This window comes from Coregonus lavaretus (genome assembly GCF_964263955.1).
Source record: "Coregonus lavaretus genome assembly, chromosome: 17".
NCBI classification, from domain to species: Eukaryota; Metazoa; Chordata; class Actinopteri; order Salmoniformes; family Salmonidae; genus Coregonus; species Coregonus lavaretus.
In genome coordinates, this window is record NC_140004.1 from 42,326,235 (window position 1) to 42,348,785 (window position 22,551).

The 22,551-nt window shown below is 44.1% G+C and overlaps 1 protein-coding gene across 2 annotated transcripts in view; it reads right to left on the reverse strand.

Annotated features, from left to right (window-relative positions):
- Positions 1–22,151, reverse strand: part of LOC311144567 (kremen protein 1-like) — a 90,920-nt gene extending 68,769 nt beyond the window's left edge. Inside the window, exon 1 of one of the 2 annotated variants that reach the window (XM_084180601.1) lies at positions 21,734–22,151. In XM_084180601.1, coding sequence (XP_084036727.1) covers positions 21,734–21,815 — 82 coding nt within the window. In that variant the 5' untranslated portion in view covers positions 21,816–22,151. The remainder of the gene's footprint in view (positions 1–21,733) is intronic. The other variant, XM_084180602.1, reaches the window with a different exon arrangement.
- Positions 22,152–22,551: the final 400 nt, after the last annotated feature.

A 22,551-nucleotide genomic window follows, 5' to 3' on the forward strand; every position in this document is an offset into this window, starting at 1 on the left:
CATTCTTTGTCCTCCAAACACGACGAGTTGAGTTTTTACCAAAAAGTTCTATTTTGGTTTAATCATATGACATTCTCCCAATCCTCTTCTGGATCATCCAAATGCACTCTAGCAAACTTCAGACGGGCCTGGACATGTACTGGCTTAAGCAGGGGGACACGTCTGGCACTGCAGGATTTGAGTCCCTGGCGGCGTAGTGTGTTACTGATGGTAGGCTTTGTTACTTTGGTCCCAGCTCTCTGCAGGTCATTCACTAGGTCCCCCCGTGTGGTTCTGGGATTTTTGCTCACCGTTCTTGTGATCATTTTGACCCCACGGGGTGAGATCTTGCGTGGAGCCCCAGATCGAGGGAGATTATCAGTGGTCTTGTATGTCTTCCATTTCCTAATAATTGCTCCCACAGTTGATTTCTTCAAACCAAGCTGCTTACCTATTGCAGATTCAGTCTTCCCAGCCTGGTGCAGTTCTACAATTTTGTTTCTGGTGTCCTTTGACAGCTCTTTGGTCTTGGCCATAGTGGAGTTTGGAGTGTGACTGTTTGAGGTTGTGGACAGGTGTCTTTTATACTGATAACAAGTTCAAACAGGTGCCATTAATACAGGTAACTAGTGGAGGACAGAGGAGCCTCTTAAAGAAGAAGTTACAGGTCTGTGAGAGCCAGAAATCTTGCTTGTTTGTAGGTGACCAAATACTTATTTTCCACCATAATTTGCAAATAAATTCATAAAAAATCCTACAATGTGATTTTCTGGAATTTTTTTTCTCAATTTGTCTGTCATAGTTGACGTGTACCTATGATGAAAATTACAGGCCTCTCTCGTCTTTTTAAGTGGGAGAACTTGCACAATTGGTGGCTGACTAAATACTGTAGGCTAATTGATTAATCTATCAGTAAATGTAGGCTAATGTCCTACAAACCTTTTTAGCGCTAGACCTAGGCGCATCAAAAACCAGACTACACAGCCTACTCTGGTTGTAAAGTGGTTCCATGAACTCAATATTAAGAGGTGAGAAATACATTATATAAAGCTGTGACTCTCCTCTCTTTTACTATCCTTAAGGATAGTAAAACAAGGACAATTCAGACAAAAGGAGACATTTCGCCGGTCCCCACAAGCAAAAAGGCTATTTTAGGCAACAGTAGTTGCTTTTAAAACTGTATTTTTTCTGCAATAGCATTTGAGCAAGATGTCATATGCTTGTGCTTCTCAGAATGCATCTCTCCCTCCTCCATGCGCACAGTGGGGAGAGGGAGTGAGAGTCAGCAGTGGACAGCGAAACAGGGACAGGCAGATACTTTCATGGCAGGAATCAACATAATGCCTATATTACTGTTGGACAAATAATGGTTTTAGAACAATCTACAGGAATGTTGTGAAGCAAAATCAGCGAAAATTAACGACATAAGCAAAATGCTTCGGTAAGAGGAAGGCAATGTCGGTGTCTGTAATTTTCGGTTTATCGTCCCAGCTCTAACTTAGAGTGTTCCTATACCACCATAGTTCTAGAACACAGTTTTTCTAGCTCCATAGTTTAAGAACTCAGAGTGTAACTATAGCTCCATAGTTCTAGAACTCATCAACTGCTAGTTCTAGAAGTCAATAGTGTTTCTAGCCCCATAGTTATAGAACTCAGTGTTCCTAACTACTGGTTCTAGAAGTGAAGAGTGTTTCTAGCTCCATAGTTCTATAACACAGTGTTCCTAATTGCTAATTCTAGAAGTCAAGAATCGTAGTTCTAGAACTCAGAACACATAGTTCTAGAACATTTCGTCAAGAGTGTTTTGGGAGCAGTGGGTCCATGTGTGGAACACAGCCATGGCCCATCTGCATCCAATGACTCTCTTCTAGCAGAATGGAACTCGTGGAGAGAAAGAGAGTGGCAAGCACATCAGAAAAATCCCTGCATGTTTGTTTTGTCTTTCTTTGTAAACTACAGATGGAAGTCTTGGCTAAATCCCTTGGCTAAGTCCCCCATTCCTCCGACTGACTCATCAGATTTCATACACATCTAATCCGATTCCATCTAAGAGAAACGAAAGAACCTTGGCTCTGCTACTGTATGATGGTGAGAGAGAGAGAGCAGACCTACATTTCACCTTTATCTCTCCACACTAAATCCCTTATCTGATGTGCCCCTTTTAAAACATTTTCAAAAAGGACCACAACATTTTACATTTTAGTCATGTAGCACAACATTTAGTGAGTGCATACATTTTCATACAAAAATACACATTCATCTGTACTTCTGGATTGTTCTCCGAATTCTCCTTGATTTTGAGATTTTCTCTAAATACGTTTAATGCGTGCTGTTTTATCTTCCTGATTGCCACGGTCAGCCAACAAGCGAAGGGCATATTACCACCATATCAAATCACAAAAGACAGACACACAATTCGTGAACAAAACACACAACACAAGGTCCAGGACACGAAAACCCAACGCACAAAGCTGTCAGACAGCACAAGCAGGAACTAAAGCAGCATCAGCCATTTAGCCTTTTACTAAACCATCTCTACTTTCTGGTCCCGACTTGGCTTGTGTGTGTGTGTGTGTTGGAGACCAGAAGTCCTCACAAGAATAGTAAAACAAGGAAAATTCAGACAAAAGGAGACATTTCGCCGGTCCCCACAAGCAAAAAGGCTATTTTAGGCTTAGGTGTTAGGGTTTGCAATTAGTGTTAGGGTTACAATTAGGAATAGGGGTTAGGGATAAGGTTAAGCTTAAGGTTAGGGTTAGGATTAGGTTAGGTTTAGGGAAAATAAGAATTGTTTGGTCCCCACAAAGATAGCAAAACAAACATGTGTGTGTATGTGTATGTGTATGTGTGTGTGTGATTTAATGTGGTTGGTGTGGCTCTGGGAAGCTCTTCTGTACAGAGAAACAGATGTGTCCAGTCAAAGGGAGGGAGAGAGGGCATCCCAGTCCCAGTACCACCGCTGTCCCTGAGAAAGAGGATCCATTACAGGGATCTATTGAGGGCCCAGTGGATCTAGTTTCATGGCATCGGCCGTGTGTGACCGCCAACGTGATGGTGCCACGTAGAGGCGTTTGGAGACACACAAACTCACACATACACACACACATCCAACCTCCTTGTTGTTCACCTCAGAGATCTGTACCTGTATTCACCTCTAACAGAACACAGGGGTTGTATCCCAAATTGTACCCTATTCCCATAGGGCTCTGGTCAAAAGTAGTGCACTATCTAGGGAATAGGGTGCCGTTTGGGATGAATACAGGGACAGACATTCAACTAAATCAGGGACTCTCGTCCTGTCAGCTCGGGTTTCAAGCCCATTCAGTTTCAGTCACTTTCAAAGAGCTTCAATACCTTGCGATGGGATATCATTGGCTCAATGCCTAAACGACTTACAGGGTTAAGACCTGGGTTGTAAAACAGAGATCCAGGAACCAAGATGTCCCTAAAGGTCTCCAAGGTTCAATAACTTACATAAATGATTGTGTCTGTTGAGTTCACACAAGATCTGGGAAGGGTGCAATTGCGGCCTGCAATTCAGGGCGTTCCTGCATCTGCAGGAACCCCTCTTTATACTTCTAGGACAGCTAGGACAGGTGGGAGGCGTGGGCGCTCCAGTGCAGTAGGTGGCGTTAATGCACAATAACGTAGGACGCCAGCCGATAAACCCCACAGAAGAAGGGGTGGGGGCGACAACGGTAGCTAGCTAGCCTACACCGGTAGACAGTGTCCTTCGTCCCCGCCTGTCGGGCACTGTTTTCCCACAGTTCTGTTAAAGACGGCGAGGGCAGGTGTTGGGCAGGCGGGAGCGAAGGACACTGTGTGCTAGCTTAGCCAGCTAGTCCGGAACACAGCAGGAAATCCCACATGCAAGAACGCCCTGAATTGGGGACTGCAGTTGCACACTGTTGCAGAACTTTGATTCAGTAGATATGGGTTGTAATTTGGCTGGAGCGGTATACCGTGCATACCGTATACCAGGGTATTTGGAAATAGCCACGGGATGGTTTTTCAATACTGTCAATACCGTTGAAGCAATTTCTTTGAAGTTTTTCAAAAACATTTTAATATTTATAGCTACTTTTTAAGTAAATACCTGCAGTCAACTTTTGCAATACGTTAGGAGATAATCGTGTTCCGATCGTGTTCTTCATTTCACCTGTCACATTATTTAACATTATGAAGCTTACCGTAGTTCCCTAGAACAGTTGAGCCGGTCACATGTTTGTTTGTAAATAGCATAATGGGAGAAAACGGGAGCAGGTGAGTCCAGCTGTGTATTGACAGGGGTCACGTTTTATATTGAATGTCACCAGTGTTTTTTTGCTTCAATAGAGTGATCAGGGACGTGCAACTTATAGTTTTAATTCACTAAACATACATTGGTGCAACACATTCGGCAGAAAATAGCTTCAGTTTAATCAGATGATAACAGAAGTGCAATGCTTTTTGGCTGGCAGCCACACAAGTAAATGAGCTTACAACGCATAAACGATGCATGGCCATCATCTAATGTTTCTTCATAGAAAGAATGTAGTCAGCTACATTTCCTAATGTTTTGCATGAAGTTAATCTTGCATTTTACCAGAGAAAAGCAGGCTGGCTACACCGAGAAAGGTATCTGAGAAAAGCAGGCTGGCTACACCGAGAAAGGTATCTGAGAAAAGCAGGCTGGCTACACCGAGAAAGGTATCTGAGAAACGCAGGCTGGCTACACCGAGAAAGGTATCTGAGAAAAGCAGGCTGGCTACACCGAGAAAGGTATCTGAGAAAAGCAGGCTGGCTACACCGAGAAAGGTATCTGAGAAAAGCAGGCTGGCTACACCGAGAAAGGTATCTGAGAAAAGCAGGCTGGCTACACCGAGAAAGGTATCTGAGAAAAGCAGGCTGGCTACACCGAGAAAGGTATCTGAGAAAAGCAGGCTGGCTACACCGAGAAAGGTATCTGAGAAAAGCAGGCTGGCTACACCGAGAAAGGTATCTGAGAAAAGCAGGCTGGCTACACCGAGAAAGGTATCTGAGAAAAGCAGGCTGGCTACACCGAGAAAGGTATCTGAGAAAAGCAGCTCCACATCAGTCAGAGTGCTGTCTGCAGATAGAAGACCCTGAATTCTCATCAGAGTGGAGAAGTGCAACTCAAGCACAACATTAGTCTGAAGCCGAGCAGAAATACAATAAGAAGCATTTTAGATCTGCGTTTATAAAACACAGCAAGATATTTCTTATGAGTTGTTTATTTTTTTCCTGCTTGAAAAAACGCAGTGTTAAAGTGACCCCTAAGTTTAACTTGCTAGTTATCTAAGTAAGAGGCTGAATGAATAAGGTGACAGGGCATCATATTGTGTTACCTTTCTGCCGTGTTTGAGAACTCGAAGCCCTTTGGAGTTATCTTGATTCTGTCTTTTTTCTCCTCTCTGTTCTCGGCCCTTCTGCTCCTCCCCCTTCTTCTTCAGGCTCGTTGCCCTAGCGACTCCAGACTCCACACAGACACAGAGTGTACACATGGTGCTCCGGCCCGTTGCCCTAGCGACTCCAGACTCCACACAGACACAGAGTGTACACATGGTGCTTCAGAGCCAGTACTGTTCTTCCTTCAGACAAGCATGCGTCAAAACTCTGTTAATTTGCACAATGTCTCTGGTTCACATTCACTTGTAAATATCCAAACTCACCAAAAATGACATTCGGTAGCTCCTACCTATATATGTATAACTTTATGAGCTGGATTGCCTGTCTTTGCAATTTGTTTATTTTCCATTTGTGCTCATTAGCATATTTAGCTAGCAGCCTCCATGGAAATTCGCTTTTACTTGTGAGAATTTTGTTTGCATTCTGGTAATAGACGCCCAATGGGCTTTTTTGCGGTTGGTTTTGGCGCCCCCTAGTGTACTAAGCCGGTAATAACGTAAATCCCGGGATGAGAGAAGGACGGTATGACGATATGAAAATCTGGATACTGCCCAACCCTAGTTGTCATAGCCTTATCTTTACAGTGCACTCCCCACCTCCCACAATCCACTTAACTTTGTCCTGTCCACTTAGCTAAGTCAAAGTCAACTCCTTCCCTTGTTCATGTCTGTGTTCAGTCTACTTAGTGGTGTCCACTCTCTGTCCTCTCCACGCCTTGCCTTGTTAACAGTAACACTCCAGTCCTGCCCACTTAGCTATGTCCATGCTCTATGCTGTCTAACTTGTCCTGTCCATTCCTCCTTGCCTTGTACACTCCCCAGTCCTGCCCACTTACTCCATATGCTGTCTACTCCTTGCCTTGTCAACTCCCTGTATGTCCACTCCTTGCCTTGTACACTCCCCAGTCCTGCCCACTCAGCTACGTCCACTCCTTGTCTTGTTAACTCCCAAGTCCAGTCCACTACTGATCCCTGCTGTCCACTTGTCCTGTCTGTCAGTGGGTATTTCCTGCAACTGCAGGAGGGGAAAGGCGACAATTAGATTTTTCGACCGCAAAATGCCTGCTGGGCCTAAATCAAGCCAGGCCCTGCTGCTGCTTCAGGGAAATTACTCTCCATTTATTTAGAGAGCCTGTAACTTCCTTTGGTGTGTGTGTGTGTGTGTGTGTGTGTGTGTGTGTGTGGTGTCTATGTGTATTTAGAGAGGCTAAGCATGTCATTCCTCTGGAGCAGGGCTGGTACAGAGAGCTGAGCTATGTCCCAAATTGCACCCTATTCCCTACATAGTGCACTACTTTTGACCAATGCCCTATGGCTGCAATTTGGGACACAACTCAGAGACCTCAGTGGCCGGTGGCTGGGGACCAAACACAACCCTTGTATAAAAAAACTGGAGTTCACACACACACACACACACACAGGTCATGCCCTGTCCCACACACAGTAAGCATTCTATATCCTGACATGATGTTATTGGTTACAGCCCTCAACCCTGGAGCTATATGTGATGCCGCTAAAACACATGGTTGGGGATTTGGTGCTGGTCTGGTGATTATCGTGGGTTATGATGTTGTAACCATATTATGTGTTTACACCAGAGAGAAAAGAAAACAGGTCATTTGACCTCATTAACAACTACATGAAGTCTTTAGTAATAATTTCCTAAAAGGGGAAGCAAGCAAAACAAACAATTGGTTTCGGGGTTTTACCGGGAATATAGAACCACAGTGTCTGACATAATTTTAACTTTCTACCTTAAAAAAACACTCACTAGGAACAATTAGAATACAATACTCAACCAGTGGAACGCGGTCCGGATCCGAACCCAGAATGGGGGTCAATACGGACCGACCAAAAATCTAAATTCAGTCGGGCATCCACCCCTGGTATCATATGAACACACGAGACATGGCAAAATGTGTAGAATTAGCTTTAAAACTGCAACATTTTCTCTCTGCCAACAAGAGGGTTGTGAACAGTTTGAACAGTTTGGGGTCGCGTGGGTTGTGAGGTGGGGATAAGTTACAACGCCGATTAATGACAATATCCATCCGGACCTTTGTCATCTAACAAATGTGTGACCGCACCTTCTCAAACAGTTATTGAGTAACAAAGAACTATTAGAATAGCAATGTGTGTTCTCTTCATATCAACAGCTGATAACAGCGCATTTTGATTTAAACTCATTATATGAATCTAAAAGCTTAGGCACATCAACCACATTTCCCTTCAGATTAATTAAATTGCATTCCGATAATGAAAAACAATTGTTAGTTGTAGGAGTTGATAGAATTCTCAGAAAACACGGGGCGGCTCTACGTGATCCCATTACTGTTCTTTAGGTATCTGCCTTTACCCTGAGCTGCGTACGCCACGACTTGGAGTGTGTTCAGTCTGATGGCCTAAAACAAAGGCTGTGTCACATAGGGCTCTGGTCAAAAGTAGTGCACTATGTAGGGAATATGGTGTTATTTGGGACACAGGCAGAGAGAATGTCAATGGGAAATGAGAGGAAATGAGAGGTGATGCTCCTCATGCATTTATAAGAAAATTTCAAGGTGCACAAGAAGACAGGGCCGAAGAGGAGACCACTGCTGCTCATGCATAATGGCATTCAAATAAGAGAAGGGTTGAGGAGGAATTGAGAGAGTGGTTGAGAGAGGAAGAGGCAGAGAGAGAGAGGCAGAGAGAGAGGCAGAGAGAGAGGGGGAGAGAGAGACACAGAGAGAGGGAGAGAGAGAGAGAGAGAGAGAGAGAGACACACAGAGAGACAGAGAGAGAAGGGGAGAGGAAGAGAGAGGGAGAGAGAGGGGGGGAGAGAGAGACAGACAGAGACAGAGACAGCGACAGAGACAGCGACAGAGACAGCGACAGCGACAGCGACAGCGACAGAGACAGAGACAGAGACAGAGAAGTGTAGATGTTGATGTATGGAGCAGCAACAGTACAGCTACAGTTTCAAAGGCAGGATACAGTTTAAATTGGACATGTCCAGATACATTCACAAATCATCCCTGATTGTTCTTGACCTTTGTTGAACACAGACATGTCCAAAAGTAAGGGTGTGACCGTATTACCGCCACACCGGCGGTCACGAGTCATGACGGCAGTCAAATTCCATGTGACCGTTTAGTCACGGTAATTAGGCTTCTCCAAGCTCTGATGCTGCTGATGGTCATTAGTAGCCTACCAAACTTGCTAACTGCCTGGTACTCAGCACTCTATTGTCCCTGTAATCACTCTGACATCAATGCAAATGTATTCAAAAATATAATCAAACACTTAATGAGAGCCCATAAGCTCATGTTTCGCAACATTTCAATAGGCTATGCAATTTACGTGAGAAAACAGAGTGATGGCCTCTATTAAAAAGAGGAGGATCCCATCAGCTTTCTATAGACTAGGCCTACTATATTTATTTCTCAAAATTCATAATATTAAGCACATTACTTCTCTTTACAACAGGGCCCCGTGTAGCTCAGTTGGTGGAGCATGGCGCTTGCAACGTCAGGGTTGTGGGTTCGATTCCCACGGGGGGCCAGTATGAAAATAATTGTATGTACTCACTAACTGTAAGTCGCTCTGGATAAGAGCGTCTGCTAAACGACTAAAATGTAAATGTAAAATGAGTATAGCCTACCTGGCTGGCATGAACCACGGGAAACGTGGCTTCATTCGCTATTTAAGTGCATAGATGTATTTTTTCCCCTGCCCCTGTTTCGAGACAGGTGCATGATAATGCTCCATTCTAAATGAAAACAAATTGCACACATATTATTTAGTATGTAAAGACAAGATTAAATCAAGAACAGTCTGATTGGTGACACCCCAATGGTGGAACAAGCTCCCTCACGACGCCAGGACAGCGGAGTCACTCACCACCTTCCGGAGACATCTGAAACCCCACCTCTTTAAGGAATACCTGGGATAGGATAAACTAATCCTTCTACCCCCCCCCCCCTAAAAAAAAATAAAAAAGTAAAGTGGTTATTCCACTGGCTATAGGGTGAATGCACCAATTTGTAAGTCGCTCTGGATAAGAGCGTCTGCTAAATGACGTAAATGTAATGTAAATGTAAATATTAGCCTATCACTTGTGAATGATATATTATCACTTGTGAATGATGCCCAGCTTGTGTGCAGTAAGTAAAGAAACAGTACATGCCTTTGTTTTGCCGACTTTTTCAAATCATAGTCGCACACCTCATGTAGCCTAGCCCATAGGCCTATATGTTTTGATAAGGTTTGTATCACATCTAAAGTGGCCAAATAACTTCTTAAAATTAAGTACATTAATTTGCTTTACAATGGGTGTAGAGCCTAACTGGCATACATACGCAGCGCGTGAGTTTAAAGTTTGGGGAAGATAATTTTCACCATAAAAATGCACCTTTATAACAAAAGCATTCCATGCATAATCGCATTTGCGGTCACTTTGGAGAATGTTGTTTTCCTGCTAATTGATTGCATTTTGGAACATTCACGCTTGTAGCCTACTGCCGTGTGCGCATTGTGGCGCTTATAATGTGAAGAAATAGCCTAATAGTTTATCAACATTTTAAGCTAAACGTTCTGATCTGTTGAGTCAGCCTCATTGCTTAATTTTTTTAAATGCTAGTGGTTGTATTAATGTGGGATCTATCACATCCCACAACTGTCCCAGACAAGGTTTGGAATATTTATTTCTCGCACAGAATATAATAGGTCAACTTTTGTATTTTGGGGGATAGTAGATTGATGTAGGCTAGTGCTTTTTCTGTTCGTTAGGCCTACTCATCTTGTTGGCTGATGAAAAGTACATCTGGACAGTTCTTCCAATATCTTCAATATGCGCCTCGGAATTGGATAAGGACGCGCGCTGTTGCGTCCAAGATGTGTTCACTTGTAGCCTGTGAGAAAGAACCGATCACGTGACGGGCATTGGCTAATATAAATGGATCTATCTGAGAGAGCCATGTGAGTGAGAGGTGCTTCGGAGAAAGCAGCCGGGAGAAGGGAATTACAATTATTATATTCAGCCCAAGGGCACAACGGCCACTGGCTGCAAAAGGTATGGATTTTTTAGGGGGCATTACGGCCACACAAAGGGGATGCCGCTGGGAAATTTGAGGCATTATCAAGTGCTTGTCAAATTGTGAATGAGAGACTGATGAAGTGTGTACAGCCTGCGCAAAAAAACTAAGCAGAGCTCATGCCTTTCATGCAAATTTGTTCAAATCATCATTAGAGTTGCATCATGCAGCCTTAGAATGTATTACAAATGGGATTAAGGTCTGGGGAGTTTCCTGGCCATGGACCCAAAATGTGGATGTTTTGTTCCCAGAGCCACTTAGTTATCACTTTTGCCTTATGGCAAGGTGCTCCATCATGCTGGAAAAGGCATTGGTCATCACCAAACTGTTCTTGGATGTTTGGGAGAAGTTGCTCTCGGAGGGTGTGTTGGTACCATTCTTTATTCATCGCTGTGTTCTTAGGCAAGATTGTGAGTGAGCCCACTCCCTTGGCTGAGAAGCAACCCCACACATGAATGGTCTCAGGATGCTTTACTGTTGGCATGACACAGGACTGATGGTAGCGCTCACCTTGTCTTCTCCGGACAAGGTGTTTTCCGGATGGCCCAAACAATCGGAAAGGGGATTCATCAGAGAAAATGACTTTACCCCAGTCCTCAGCAGTCCAATCCCTGTACCTTTTGCAGAATATCAGTCTGTCCCTGATGTTTTTCCTGGAGAGAAGTGGCTTCTTTGCTGCCCTTCTTGACACCAGGCCATCCACCAAAAAGTATTCGCCTCACTGTGCATGCAGATGCACTCACACCTGCCTGCTGCCATTCCTGAGCAAGCTCTGCACTGGTGGTGCCCCGATCCCACAGCTGAATCAACTTTAGGAGATGGTCCTGGCACTTGCTGGACTTTCTTGGGCGCCCTGATGCCGCCTTCACAACAATTGAACCTCTCTCCTTGAAGTTCTTGATGATCCGATAAATGGTTGATTTAGGTGCAATCTTACTAGCAGCAATATCCTTGCCTGTGAAGCACTTTTTGTGCAAAGCAATGATCACCTGTGTTAACGAGAGAATCACTGAAATGATGGCAGCTGGTCCTTTTGTGGCAGGGCTGAAATGCAGTGGAAATGTTTTTGGGGGATTAAGTTCATTTTCATGGCAAAGAGGGACTTTGCAATTAATTGCAATTCATCTGATCACTCTTCATGACATTCTGGAGTATATGCAAATTGCCATCATCAAAACTGAGCCAGCAGACTTTGTGAAAATTAGTATGTGTCATTCTCAAAACTTTTGACCACGACTGTAGACTATGGGTGGAAGCCAGGAGATGCTAAATGTGTTTATGTTAATTAATGGTAAATTACCGAGACAGGCTGTTATTTGCTTGACAATCATTTTACATTACATTTTAGTCATTTAGCAGACGCTCTTATCCAGAGCGACTTACAGGAGCAATTAGGGTTAAGTGCCTTGCTCAAGGGCACATCGACAGATTTTTCACCTAGTTGGCTCGGGGATTAGAACCAGCGACCTTTCGGGTACTGGCACAACGCTCTTAACCACTAAGCTACCTGCCGCCCCAATCACCGGCTGACAAAATGTCATGACCGCCACAGCCCTACACCTAAACATTGTTTATGTCTTCCAGTCTTGGCAGTTGAGCGTTCGGCACACACACACACACACACACACACACACACACACACACACACACACACACACACACACACACACACACACACACACACACAACAGTGTTGAAACAGGCAGATGCTGGACAGCTTGATTCTATGTTGTCTACCAGAGGAGAAGAGAAGAGAGGAGGAGAGGAGAGCTGCCTTGTCAGATCAGGATGGACTAACTGACTGACACATTGAACCTGACACCACCTTCTCTATTCTCGCTTCTCACAACACGCTTTACATAACAATCACATCTGTCATGTCCAATCACCTCACTACCCTGTGGCACAGAAAGAGAGAGAGGAGCTGCTCACTTCGCCTCCTCCTCCTGCTCCACTGCAGCACCTCTGACTTCCATACGAGACAGGACGGGGCCTGTGGCAGAGAGAGGAGAGGAGAGGAGAGGAGAGGAGAGGAGAGGAGAGGAGAGGAGAGGAGAGGAGAGGAGAGGAGAGGAGAGGAGAGGAGAGGAGAGGAGAGGAGAGGAGAGGAGAGGAGAGGAGAGGAGAGGAGAGGAGAGGAGAGGAGAGGAGAGAGGAGCTGCTCACTTCGCCTCTTCCTACAGTCTGTGAATCTGACTCTCTGACACCGGACAGGAAAGAAAGAGGAAGGGGGAGAGAGAGAGAGAGAGAGAGAGAGAGAAAGTGAGAAGTAGAGAGACGCAGCGTCTCTGACTTTCTGACACAGGAGAGGAGGACAAGAAGACAGGAGGACAGAGCTGCTTTGAATCCTAGGGTAACAGGAGCAGTGATTTGCACAAGGTGATGGAGGGAGGGTAACATTAATTGGGAAAGAGAGAAACTGAGAAAGGGAAAGGAGGTGAGACAGAAAGAGAGAGAGAGAGAGAGAGAGAGAGAGAGAGAGAGAGAGAGATAGAGAGAGAGCATGTCAGAACAGCATGTCAGAAATCAGCTCAATGTAATTGAAGAATCCATAGACTAACCACTTCTGGGAATATTGGAAAACACTAAACAAACAACAACACGAAGAGCTATCTATCCAAAACGGAGATGTATGGGTAAACCACTTCTCCAAATATTTTTAGCCCTATAACAAATAAAAAAATACATGATCAAATGCAAATCTTAGAATCAACTATTAAAGACTACCAGAACCCACTGGATTCTCCAATTACATTGAATGAACTACAGGACAAAATACAAACCCTCCAACCCAAAAAGGCCTGTGTTGTTGATGGTATCCTCAATGAAATGATAAAATATACAGACCACAAATTCCAATTGGCTATACTTCCAACTCTTTAACATCATCCTTAGCTCTGGCATCTTCCCCAATATTTGGAACCAAGGACTGATCACCCCAATCCACAAAAGCGGGGACAAATTTGACCCCAATAACTACCGTGGGATATGCGTCAACAGCAACCTTGGGAAAATCCTCTGCATTATCATTAACAGCAGACTAGTTAATTTCCTCAGTGAAAACAATGTACTGAGCAAATGTCAAATTGGCTTTTTACCAAATTACCATACGACAGACCACGTATTCACCCTGCACACTGTAATTGACAAACAAACAAACCAAAACAAAGGCAAAGTCTTCTCATGCTTTGTTGATTTCAAAAAAGATTTTGACTCAATTTGGCATGAGGGTCTGCTATACAAATTGATGGAAAGTGGTGTTGGGGGAAAACATACGACATTATAAAATCCATGTACACAAACAACAAGTGTGCGGTTAAAATTGGCAAAAAAACACACACATTTCTTTCCACAGCATCGTGGGGTGAGACATGGGTGCAGTTTAAGCCCCACCCACTTCAACATATATATCAACGAATTGGCGAGGGCACTAGAACAGTCTGCAGCACCCGGCCTCACCCTATTAGAATCTGAAGTCAAAAGTCTACTGTTTGCTGATGATCTGGTGCTTCTGTCACCAACAAAGGAGGGCCTACAGCAGCACCTAGATCTTCTGCACAGATCTTCTGACAGTAAATCTCAGTGAGACAAAAATAATGGTGTTCCAAAAAAGGTCCAGTTGCCAGGACCACAAATACAAATTCCATCTAGACACACACAAAAAAACTATACATACCTCGGCCTAAACATCAGCACCACAGGTAACTTCCACAAAGCTGTGAAAGATCTGAGAGAAAAGGCAAGAAGGGCCTTATATGCCTTCAAAAGGAACATAAAATTCGACATACCAATTAGGATCTGGCAAAAAATACTTGAATCAATTATAGAACCCATTGCCCTTTATGGTTATGAGGTCTGGGGTCCGCTCACAAACCAATAATTCACAAAATGGGACAAACACCAAATTGAGACTCCACATGCAGAATTCTGTAAAAATATCCTCAGTGTACAACGAAAAACACAAAATAATGCATGCAGAGCAGAATTAGGCCGATACCCTCTAATGTTCAAAATCCAGAAAAGAGCCGTTAAATTCTATAACCACTTAAAAGGAAGCGATTCCCAAACCTTCCATAACAAAGCCATCACCTAGAGAGACATGAACTTGGAGAAGAGTCCCCTAAGCAAGCTGGTCCTGGGGCTCTGTTCACAAACACAAACAGACCCCACAGAGCTTCAGGACAACAACACAATTATTCGAAAACAAACCCAATTTTGATAAACTCCCATATCTACTGGGTGAAAAACCACAGTGTACCATCACAGCAGCAATATTTGTGACCTGTTGCCACAAGAAAAGGGCAACCGTGAAGAACAAACACCATTGTAAATACAACCCATATTTACGTTTATTTATTTTCCCATTTGTACTTTAACTATTTACACATTGTTACAACATTGTATATAGACATAATATGGCATTTGAAATGTCTTTATTCTTTTGGAACTTCTGACTGTAAAGTTTACTGTTAATATTTACTGTTTATTTCCCTTTTGTTTACTATCTACTTCACTTGCTTTGGCAATGTTAACATACGTTTCCCATGCCAATAAAGCCCTTCAATTGAAATTGAATTGAATTGAGAGAGATGGAAAGGAGAAGTCAGGAAGAGCTGAAAGAGAGAAAATAACAGAGAGTGACAGAGAGAGACAGACAGAAATAGAGAAAGACAGACTGACTGAAACAGGGCTCCTTATCGGGAACATCACAGCTACAGCTTCAGGTACAGCTAAACTAGGCTAAGCTCAAATCTGCTGTGGACGTACAGCATTTACTGTGATGCGGCCTCCGCAGAAGTCAGAGCATTCCTTACTACTTGCGCTTCGCGGAGCAGAGCCGTTGTGAAGGAATTTGTCAAGGAAGTGAGTTTGTGTTTAAACAGGACCTCCCGCCCTCACCTACCGTCAACCAATCATGTCAATGCAGAGCTATACAGAGCCCTCCGCACTGTTACAACATTTGGGAGGCGCTCGGCGATGTGGTACGGAGTTCGATTTGGCCTCCACAAGCCTACGGAGGCTCAGCAATCAAACCCCCCGTACGGAGCCTCCAGATCGCATTGGTGGAGCAAGCATTAATTAGCTTTCAGGCTCGGTAATATATATATATATATATATATATATATATATATATTACAATTTTTTTTTCTGTCTTTTTTTTTTTGGGGGGGGGGGGGGGGTCATTTAGCAGACGCTCTTATCCAGAGCGACTTACAGTTAGTGAGTGCATACATTTTTCATATTATCATAATGAAGACTGTGTGTGTAATAATGGGCTCCGTCTGTCTCTCCATCTCTCACTCTGCGGTTGCCATGGCAGCCTGTCCCAGGGCGTCGGCCGTAACTTCACCTCTGCAGAGCACCATCCAGGAGTCAACAGGAAGTAGCTGCTTGGTCAGCGGCTGGACGCAAAGCCACATGACACAGACCAAAGTTTTCTTCTGTTTCCCACTTCCAGCCAAACTCAACTACCTTTCAGCCAAGTAGAGGATTCTATCTGAACTCTGGGCAGCCGTTGCAAGTCAGGGGCATGCTGCGGAGTACTGGGGGTGTAGGCAAAGTAAGGAAACACTCTCAATCTCCCCTGTCTCTCTCTCTGTTTCTGTATGTCTCTCTATCTCCCCTCTCGCTTTCTCTCTGTTTCTGTATCTCTCCATCTCCCCTGTCTCTCTCTCTCTCTCTCTGTTTCTGTATGTCTCTCCATCTCCCCTGTCTCTATTTCTCTCTGTTTCCGTATGTCTCTCCATCTCCCCTGTCTCTCTCTCTCTGTTTCCGTATGTCTCTCCATCTTCCCTGTCTCTCTTTCTCTCTGTTTCCGTATGTCTCTCCATCTTCCCTGTCTCTCTCTCTCTGTTTCTGTATGTCTCTCAATCTCCCGTCTCTCTCTCTCTGTTTCTGTATGTCTCTCAATCTCCCGTCTCTCTTTCTCTCTGTTTCTGTATGTCTCTCCATCTCCTCTTTCTCTCTCTTTCTCTTCCCCCCTTTTACCCTCTGCCTCTCATAAGTCCTAACAAAACCTCTCCAAGCCCCAATCCTTCTGTCTCTATTCATGCAAACACATTGTTAGCATTGCTAACAGCACTGCAGGCCTGATTCCCCTTTCTGTAACGCAGAAGACAACAGGCTAACATAGCTAGCAGACCCTAGCAGACCCCAGGGCTGAGTCCAAAGTGGCACCCTATCCCCTATATAGTGCACTACTTTTGAACAGGGCCCATAGGGACTAGGGTACCATTTGGGACGCACACCATAACTAAACCGCTAATGCCCAGCCCACTCTCTCACTGTGGGGTGCCAGCCAGGGAAGACTGCCCTGGAACCATATGGGTGTTAGTTTAGTTATTGTGTTGTGTTTCCCTGTTGAGGTTAACAACAGGGCCATGGTACTGGACTGATTATACATGACAGATGAGAGGAGAGGAAGGTAGGAGAGGAAAGAGAGAGGAGGGGGAGAGGAGAGAGAGAGGAGGGGAAGAGAGGAGAGGAAGGGAGGAGAGGAGAGAGAGGGGAGGGAAAGGGAAGAGAGACAGAGCGAGCGAGCGAGAGAGAGAGAGAGAAAGAGAGAGAGAGAGAGAGAGAGAGAGAGAGAGAGAGAGAGAGAGAGAGAGAGAGAGAGAGAGAGAGAGAGACACAGCTGCACACACACACATACTAAAGCACACCACTCCCCATACATTCAGTGGTTCGCCAGTGTCTGCTGAACAGAAGCCCGTCTGGGGAAGAGTTTAGAGGATGAGGGCCGGAAAAAAGGACCACAAGGGCCACCGCCCAGAACCCCCTGACACTCCCTGTGCTGAGAGAGATGGGATACACACACAAACTGGAGACACACACACACATTCCACCAACCCTAAACCCCCACGCCTGTTTCCATCTATCACTCCATCTCCATCCCTCCATCCTTCCATCCTTCTGCGGTCTGTCATTATCCTCAAAGAGGACCCAGCCCCTGAGCGGCTGGGGGGTTGTGGGGGCTGTAGGGCTGGGGGAGGGAACACCTGGGCTGAGGTGGGAGGAGAGGGTAGTGGAGGGAGGGAGGGAGGGAGGGAGGGAGGGGGGAGAGGAGGGGAGTGGGAGAGAGAGGAGCTGAAGGGGGCAACACCTGGGTTGGAGGGGGGAGAGGTGAGGGGAGAGGAGGTGAGACATGGGGGACAAGTGAGGGGAGAGGGGGTGAGAGAGGGGGGAGAGCGTTGGGCCAGTAACCGAAAGGTCCCTGGCCGACTGTCGATGTGCCCTTGAGCAAGGCACTTAACCCTAATTGCTCTTGTAAGTCACTCTGGATAAGAATGTCTGCTAAATGACTAAAATGTAGATCATGCATTTGTCTACATCACTAGAGACTTCTTGGCAAACCCACATCACCAGGATGTATTTCTGACAGGTCTGCTGCTGCCTGCCTTTTTCATCAGATATTCCCGAACCGATCTTCCATTTATCCTCTCTCCAAATGTCACAGACCCCCTCCAATCAGAATCAGGCTTCTGCCTGAAAACCGATCCGCATGCTATTTATGCAAATGTTTTCACTAATGCAATTGGAAGAGATTGAGGCTGATTCACAGGAGAAGACAAAACCGCAGTTTGCAGTTTGTTTTGAAAATTGTTTTTCACAACTCGTTAATAGCAGTTGCATTCTCCCCCCGCCAGCAGAGGTAGTGATGCCTCACTATAGTCTGCTACAATATAGTTCTACTATAATTACTGTAGTATAACTATAATAGTACTTCTATAGTACGATTAGGTATTCACCAAACCTGAAATCCTTGCACCAATTTGAGAAACACAGATGACACTAAAATAGAAATAAAATAGGAATTGAATTGAATAGAATATAATAGAATAGAAACATGTAAGGTGATGTCAACAGTCTGTTAAGCTGTGTGTATTTAATAATGCCAGTCAACCTGGTGTGATTTAAGAAGAGGATGTGGTGTGTTCGTCAGAGCAGCGCTGCAGGCCACAAATCTCCAAAAAAGTTAAGGCCATCACAAATCCCCCGAACACCGACGCCAACAACAGAATCATTCACTGCAGCTTATTCTCAGGGCCCGACACACACACCCCGCGAACGCAAACATTACCAGCTTTCAGCACCAACTCAATTACACCTTCACTGTGACAGCTTTGACATGAAACGACTTCCATTTGAGTGTACGTGTGTCAAGCGCTTCGGCGGCAGCCAAGTGAACGCTCTCTCTTTCCATCTCTCTGCGCTGGGCCCTCAGTTGTTTGGAGAGGAGAATGGTGTGTGGGATTCCAAGCGGCTGAGCCCATTTATAAAGCACTCAGAGACACACTCAGCTCAGTGAACCATGTGTGCCTTCCAAATGGCACCCTATTCCATTTAAAGTGCACTTATTTTGACCGGGGCCCTATGTAGCGCACTATAAAGGATCCATCCATGGTGATGAGGAGACAGAGGTGACGAGGAGTGTTTAAGCCTCAGGTATCTATTTCCCTTCAACACCTAGCACACATTAGGCCTGCAGGTATAAGTAACTAGTATATTTAATGAAACAAAAATATAAACGCAACATGCAAAAATGTCAAAGATTTTACTGAGTTACAGTTCATATAAGGAAATCAGTCAATTGAAATAAATTCATTAGGCCCTAATCTACGGATTTCACATGACTGGGAATACAGATATGCATCTGTTGGTCACAGATACCTTAAAAAGAAGGTAGGGGCGTGGATCAGAAAACCAGTCAGTATCTGGTGTGACCCCCATTGGCCTCATGCAGCGCGACACATCTCCTTCGCATAGAGTTGATCAGGCTGTTGATTGTGGCCTGTGGAATGTTGTCCCACTCCTCTTCAATGGCTGTGCAAAGTCGCCAGATATTGGCAGGAACTGGAATATGCTGTCATACACGTTGATCCAGAGCATCCCAAACATGCTCAATGGGTGAAATGTCTGATGAGTATGCAGGCCATGGAAGAAAAGGTGCATTTTCAGCAATCCAGGAATTGTGTACAGATCCTTGCGACATGGGGCTGTTCATTATCATACTGAAACATGAGGTGATGGCGGCGGATGAATGGCACAACAATGGGCCTCAGGATCTCGTCACAGTATCTCTGTGCATTCAAATTGCCATTGATAAAATGCAATTGTGTTCGTTGTCCGTAGCTTATGCCTGCCCACACCATAACCGCACTGCCACAATGGGGCACTTTGTTCACAACGTTGGCATCAGCAAACCGCTCGCCCACACGACGCCAATCTCAAGTTTTGAGGGAGCGTGCAATTGGCATGCTGACTGCAGGAATGTAAAACAGAGCTGTTGCCCGATAATTTTATGTTCATTTTTCTACCATAAGCCACCTCCAATGTCATTTTAGAGAATTTGGCAGTACGTCCAACCGGCCTCACAACCACATTGTGTTGTGTGATAAAACTGCACATTTTAGAGCTGCCTTTTATTGTCCCCAAGACAAGGTGCACCTGTGTAATGATCATGCTGTTTAATCAGCTTCTTGATATGTCACACCTGTCAGGTGGATGGATTATCTTGGCAAAGGAGACAAGGAGACAAGAGAAATAATAACCAATATCTATATACCCAATATCTATATACCCAATATCTGTATAACCAATATCTATATACCCAATATCTATATACCCAATATCTATATAACCAATATCTATATACCCAATATCTATATACCCAATATCTATATAACCAATATCTATATACCCAATATCTATATACCCAATATCTATATACACAATATCTATATAACCAATATCTATATACCCAATATCTATATAACCAATATCTATATACCCAATATCTATATACCCAATATCTATATAACCAATATCTATATACAGAGGGTATATAGATAATCTACAGTTTACATATACTGAAGGCCTATGGTACTGTGGATAGGGTTTTTCTCTCCATCACAGCTTAACGAGGGGGAATACCATAGCTTTAAATACATTGTTAATACATACAGTAGGTACACATGGGAGCACTTACACACGTAGCTCAGATGGCCAAACCTCTCATTGGAATAGTTAAGGAAAAAAAAGGGGAAAGCTTGAGGACGTTTAGACATGAAACACAACACAAATAACAGCCTGAGAGAAGTTTGGTTTATGTGGTTGTCATTATTAAATTATTCAAATAACTTTACTCTTTAAAAAGGGTCTTATTAATTTCACAACCCCATAAACCAACCCAAATTTGAATTTGTAACATTATTTTTCCTGTAAAAAAAAAACAAAAACTTGTTTTATAATATCTTTGTTTTTCGTTTTTTACTATTTGATTATATTACTCATTGTATATCATGCCTGCTCTAAGTCTGGTTTTGGGGTGGGGCTCTGTTAGAGCATGGGGGGGTTGGGGGGGTTTGATTTGGGATCCGTGTGTTCTGCCCTCTACCTGTTCTGTCTGTTATCTGTATAATCATTTAAAAAAATGCCACAAAATACATTTTTAAAAGGGTCTTATTTTGAAACGGAATAGGCTACAGTTCCCTGCAGTGTTATGTTCTGTGTTTCAGCCTGAATGGAACATTGAATTTGGCATGTTGGATATCTGACTGTGTATTACGAGGAAGGCTTCAAGTTCATGTTCTGGAAGGGGGGAATCCGGGTGTCACCATGGGGTGTTCACATTTTATTACAATGTAGCCAACTGAACTAATTCATAAGGAATTAAATAAACAACAGACTGACTCATGCCTGCTGTCTGTCAACCCACAGCCTTGGACAATATTGCATCATTTGCCCACTGTATTATAATGATTGCATAATTGAGGTATAGCCTTTATAGAATCATGTATATATTACTTTATAACGTCAAAGAACGAACACTTCTGTGGTGGGCAATAAGAAAGCACCATCCATCAACAATAGCCTTTATTCATAATAAAATGGACGTAGGCCAATTGTCCATTAAAAAATTAAACCAGTGACAGATAGCAGCCTTTCTGCATATGCTATGATTTACAGTAGGTTACAAAACATGCCAGTAATGACAGGTCGAGAGACGCATAGAAATATTGCTATGTGTTCTGTTCTGTTCTATGCTACAGTAAACTATGTGCAGCGCAAATTCAGCATAAATTACATTTTAAAAGAATTTCACACGAATAGCCCAATATTTCCATTGAGCGCCTTGCGAGGAAATTCTCTGGTGGCTCAAACAAAGTACGCATTGTAGTAGCCTAACTTTCAAAGGCTTCTAGCCGATGTGTTGGATAAATAAACACACAAGGAAAAGAAACAACAGCATAAAAAGGTTTCTGATCAACTTACCAGTGTCGAACTGTCTCGAAGCGGTCGAAGATAAAGAACCAACTAGTAGAAGGGCAGCCGTGATTGTCAAAAATGAATCCATCGCTCAAGTCTTGAGAGAGAAGGAGAGCGAGCGAGCGAGAGAGAGAGAGGAAGCGAGAGAGAGACAGAGAGAGCGGGTCTTGTCTTGGGTAGGTTACGGTCGTGTTCCGTGCGAGGAGTGTTCGGAACTTCGGACACAGGTGAACTGTTGTTCTGAACGCAGCCTGGTGCAGACTGATGCGGCCAGTCGTTTTGTGTGGAGGTGTCGTTCCAAGTCCGCGTCAGAAGTCTGAAGCGAACTCCAAGGCAGGCAGGTCTAACCACACACAAACACACACACACACATATACACACACAGACACAAGACAGCAACAAGGGATCCTATTTCCAATCATGTGACAGGAAATAGGGTCAATGGATTCAACCTGCAGCATTGGGCACGGAGATAGAGAGCGAGAGAAAGAGAGAGAGAGAGAGAGAGAGAGAGAGCGAGAGGGAGAGAGAGAGAGACAGAGACAGAGACAGAGACAGAGAGAGAGAGAGAGAGAGAGAGCAAATAGAGAAAGAGCAGAGTGTGTGAGAGAGAGAGAGAGAGAGAGAGAGAGAGAGAGAGCTGAGTGGGAGTCATTGAGGGATGGGTTTGCATGTCAGCGTGGTATTGAGCGCCTCAGTGCAATAGTAACACATTATTAAAGTCTACAAATGTCTTATAATCCATAAACCAAACCGTGTAATAACATTGGTTCAAATAGGTCTACCTTTATTTTAACAGGTTAGGAAGATGATTGAGAAGTTAT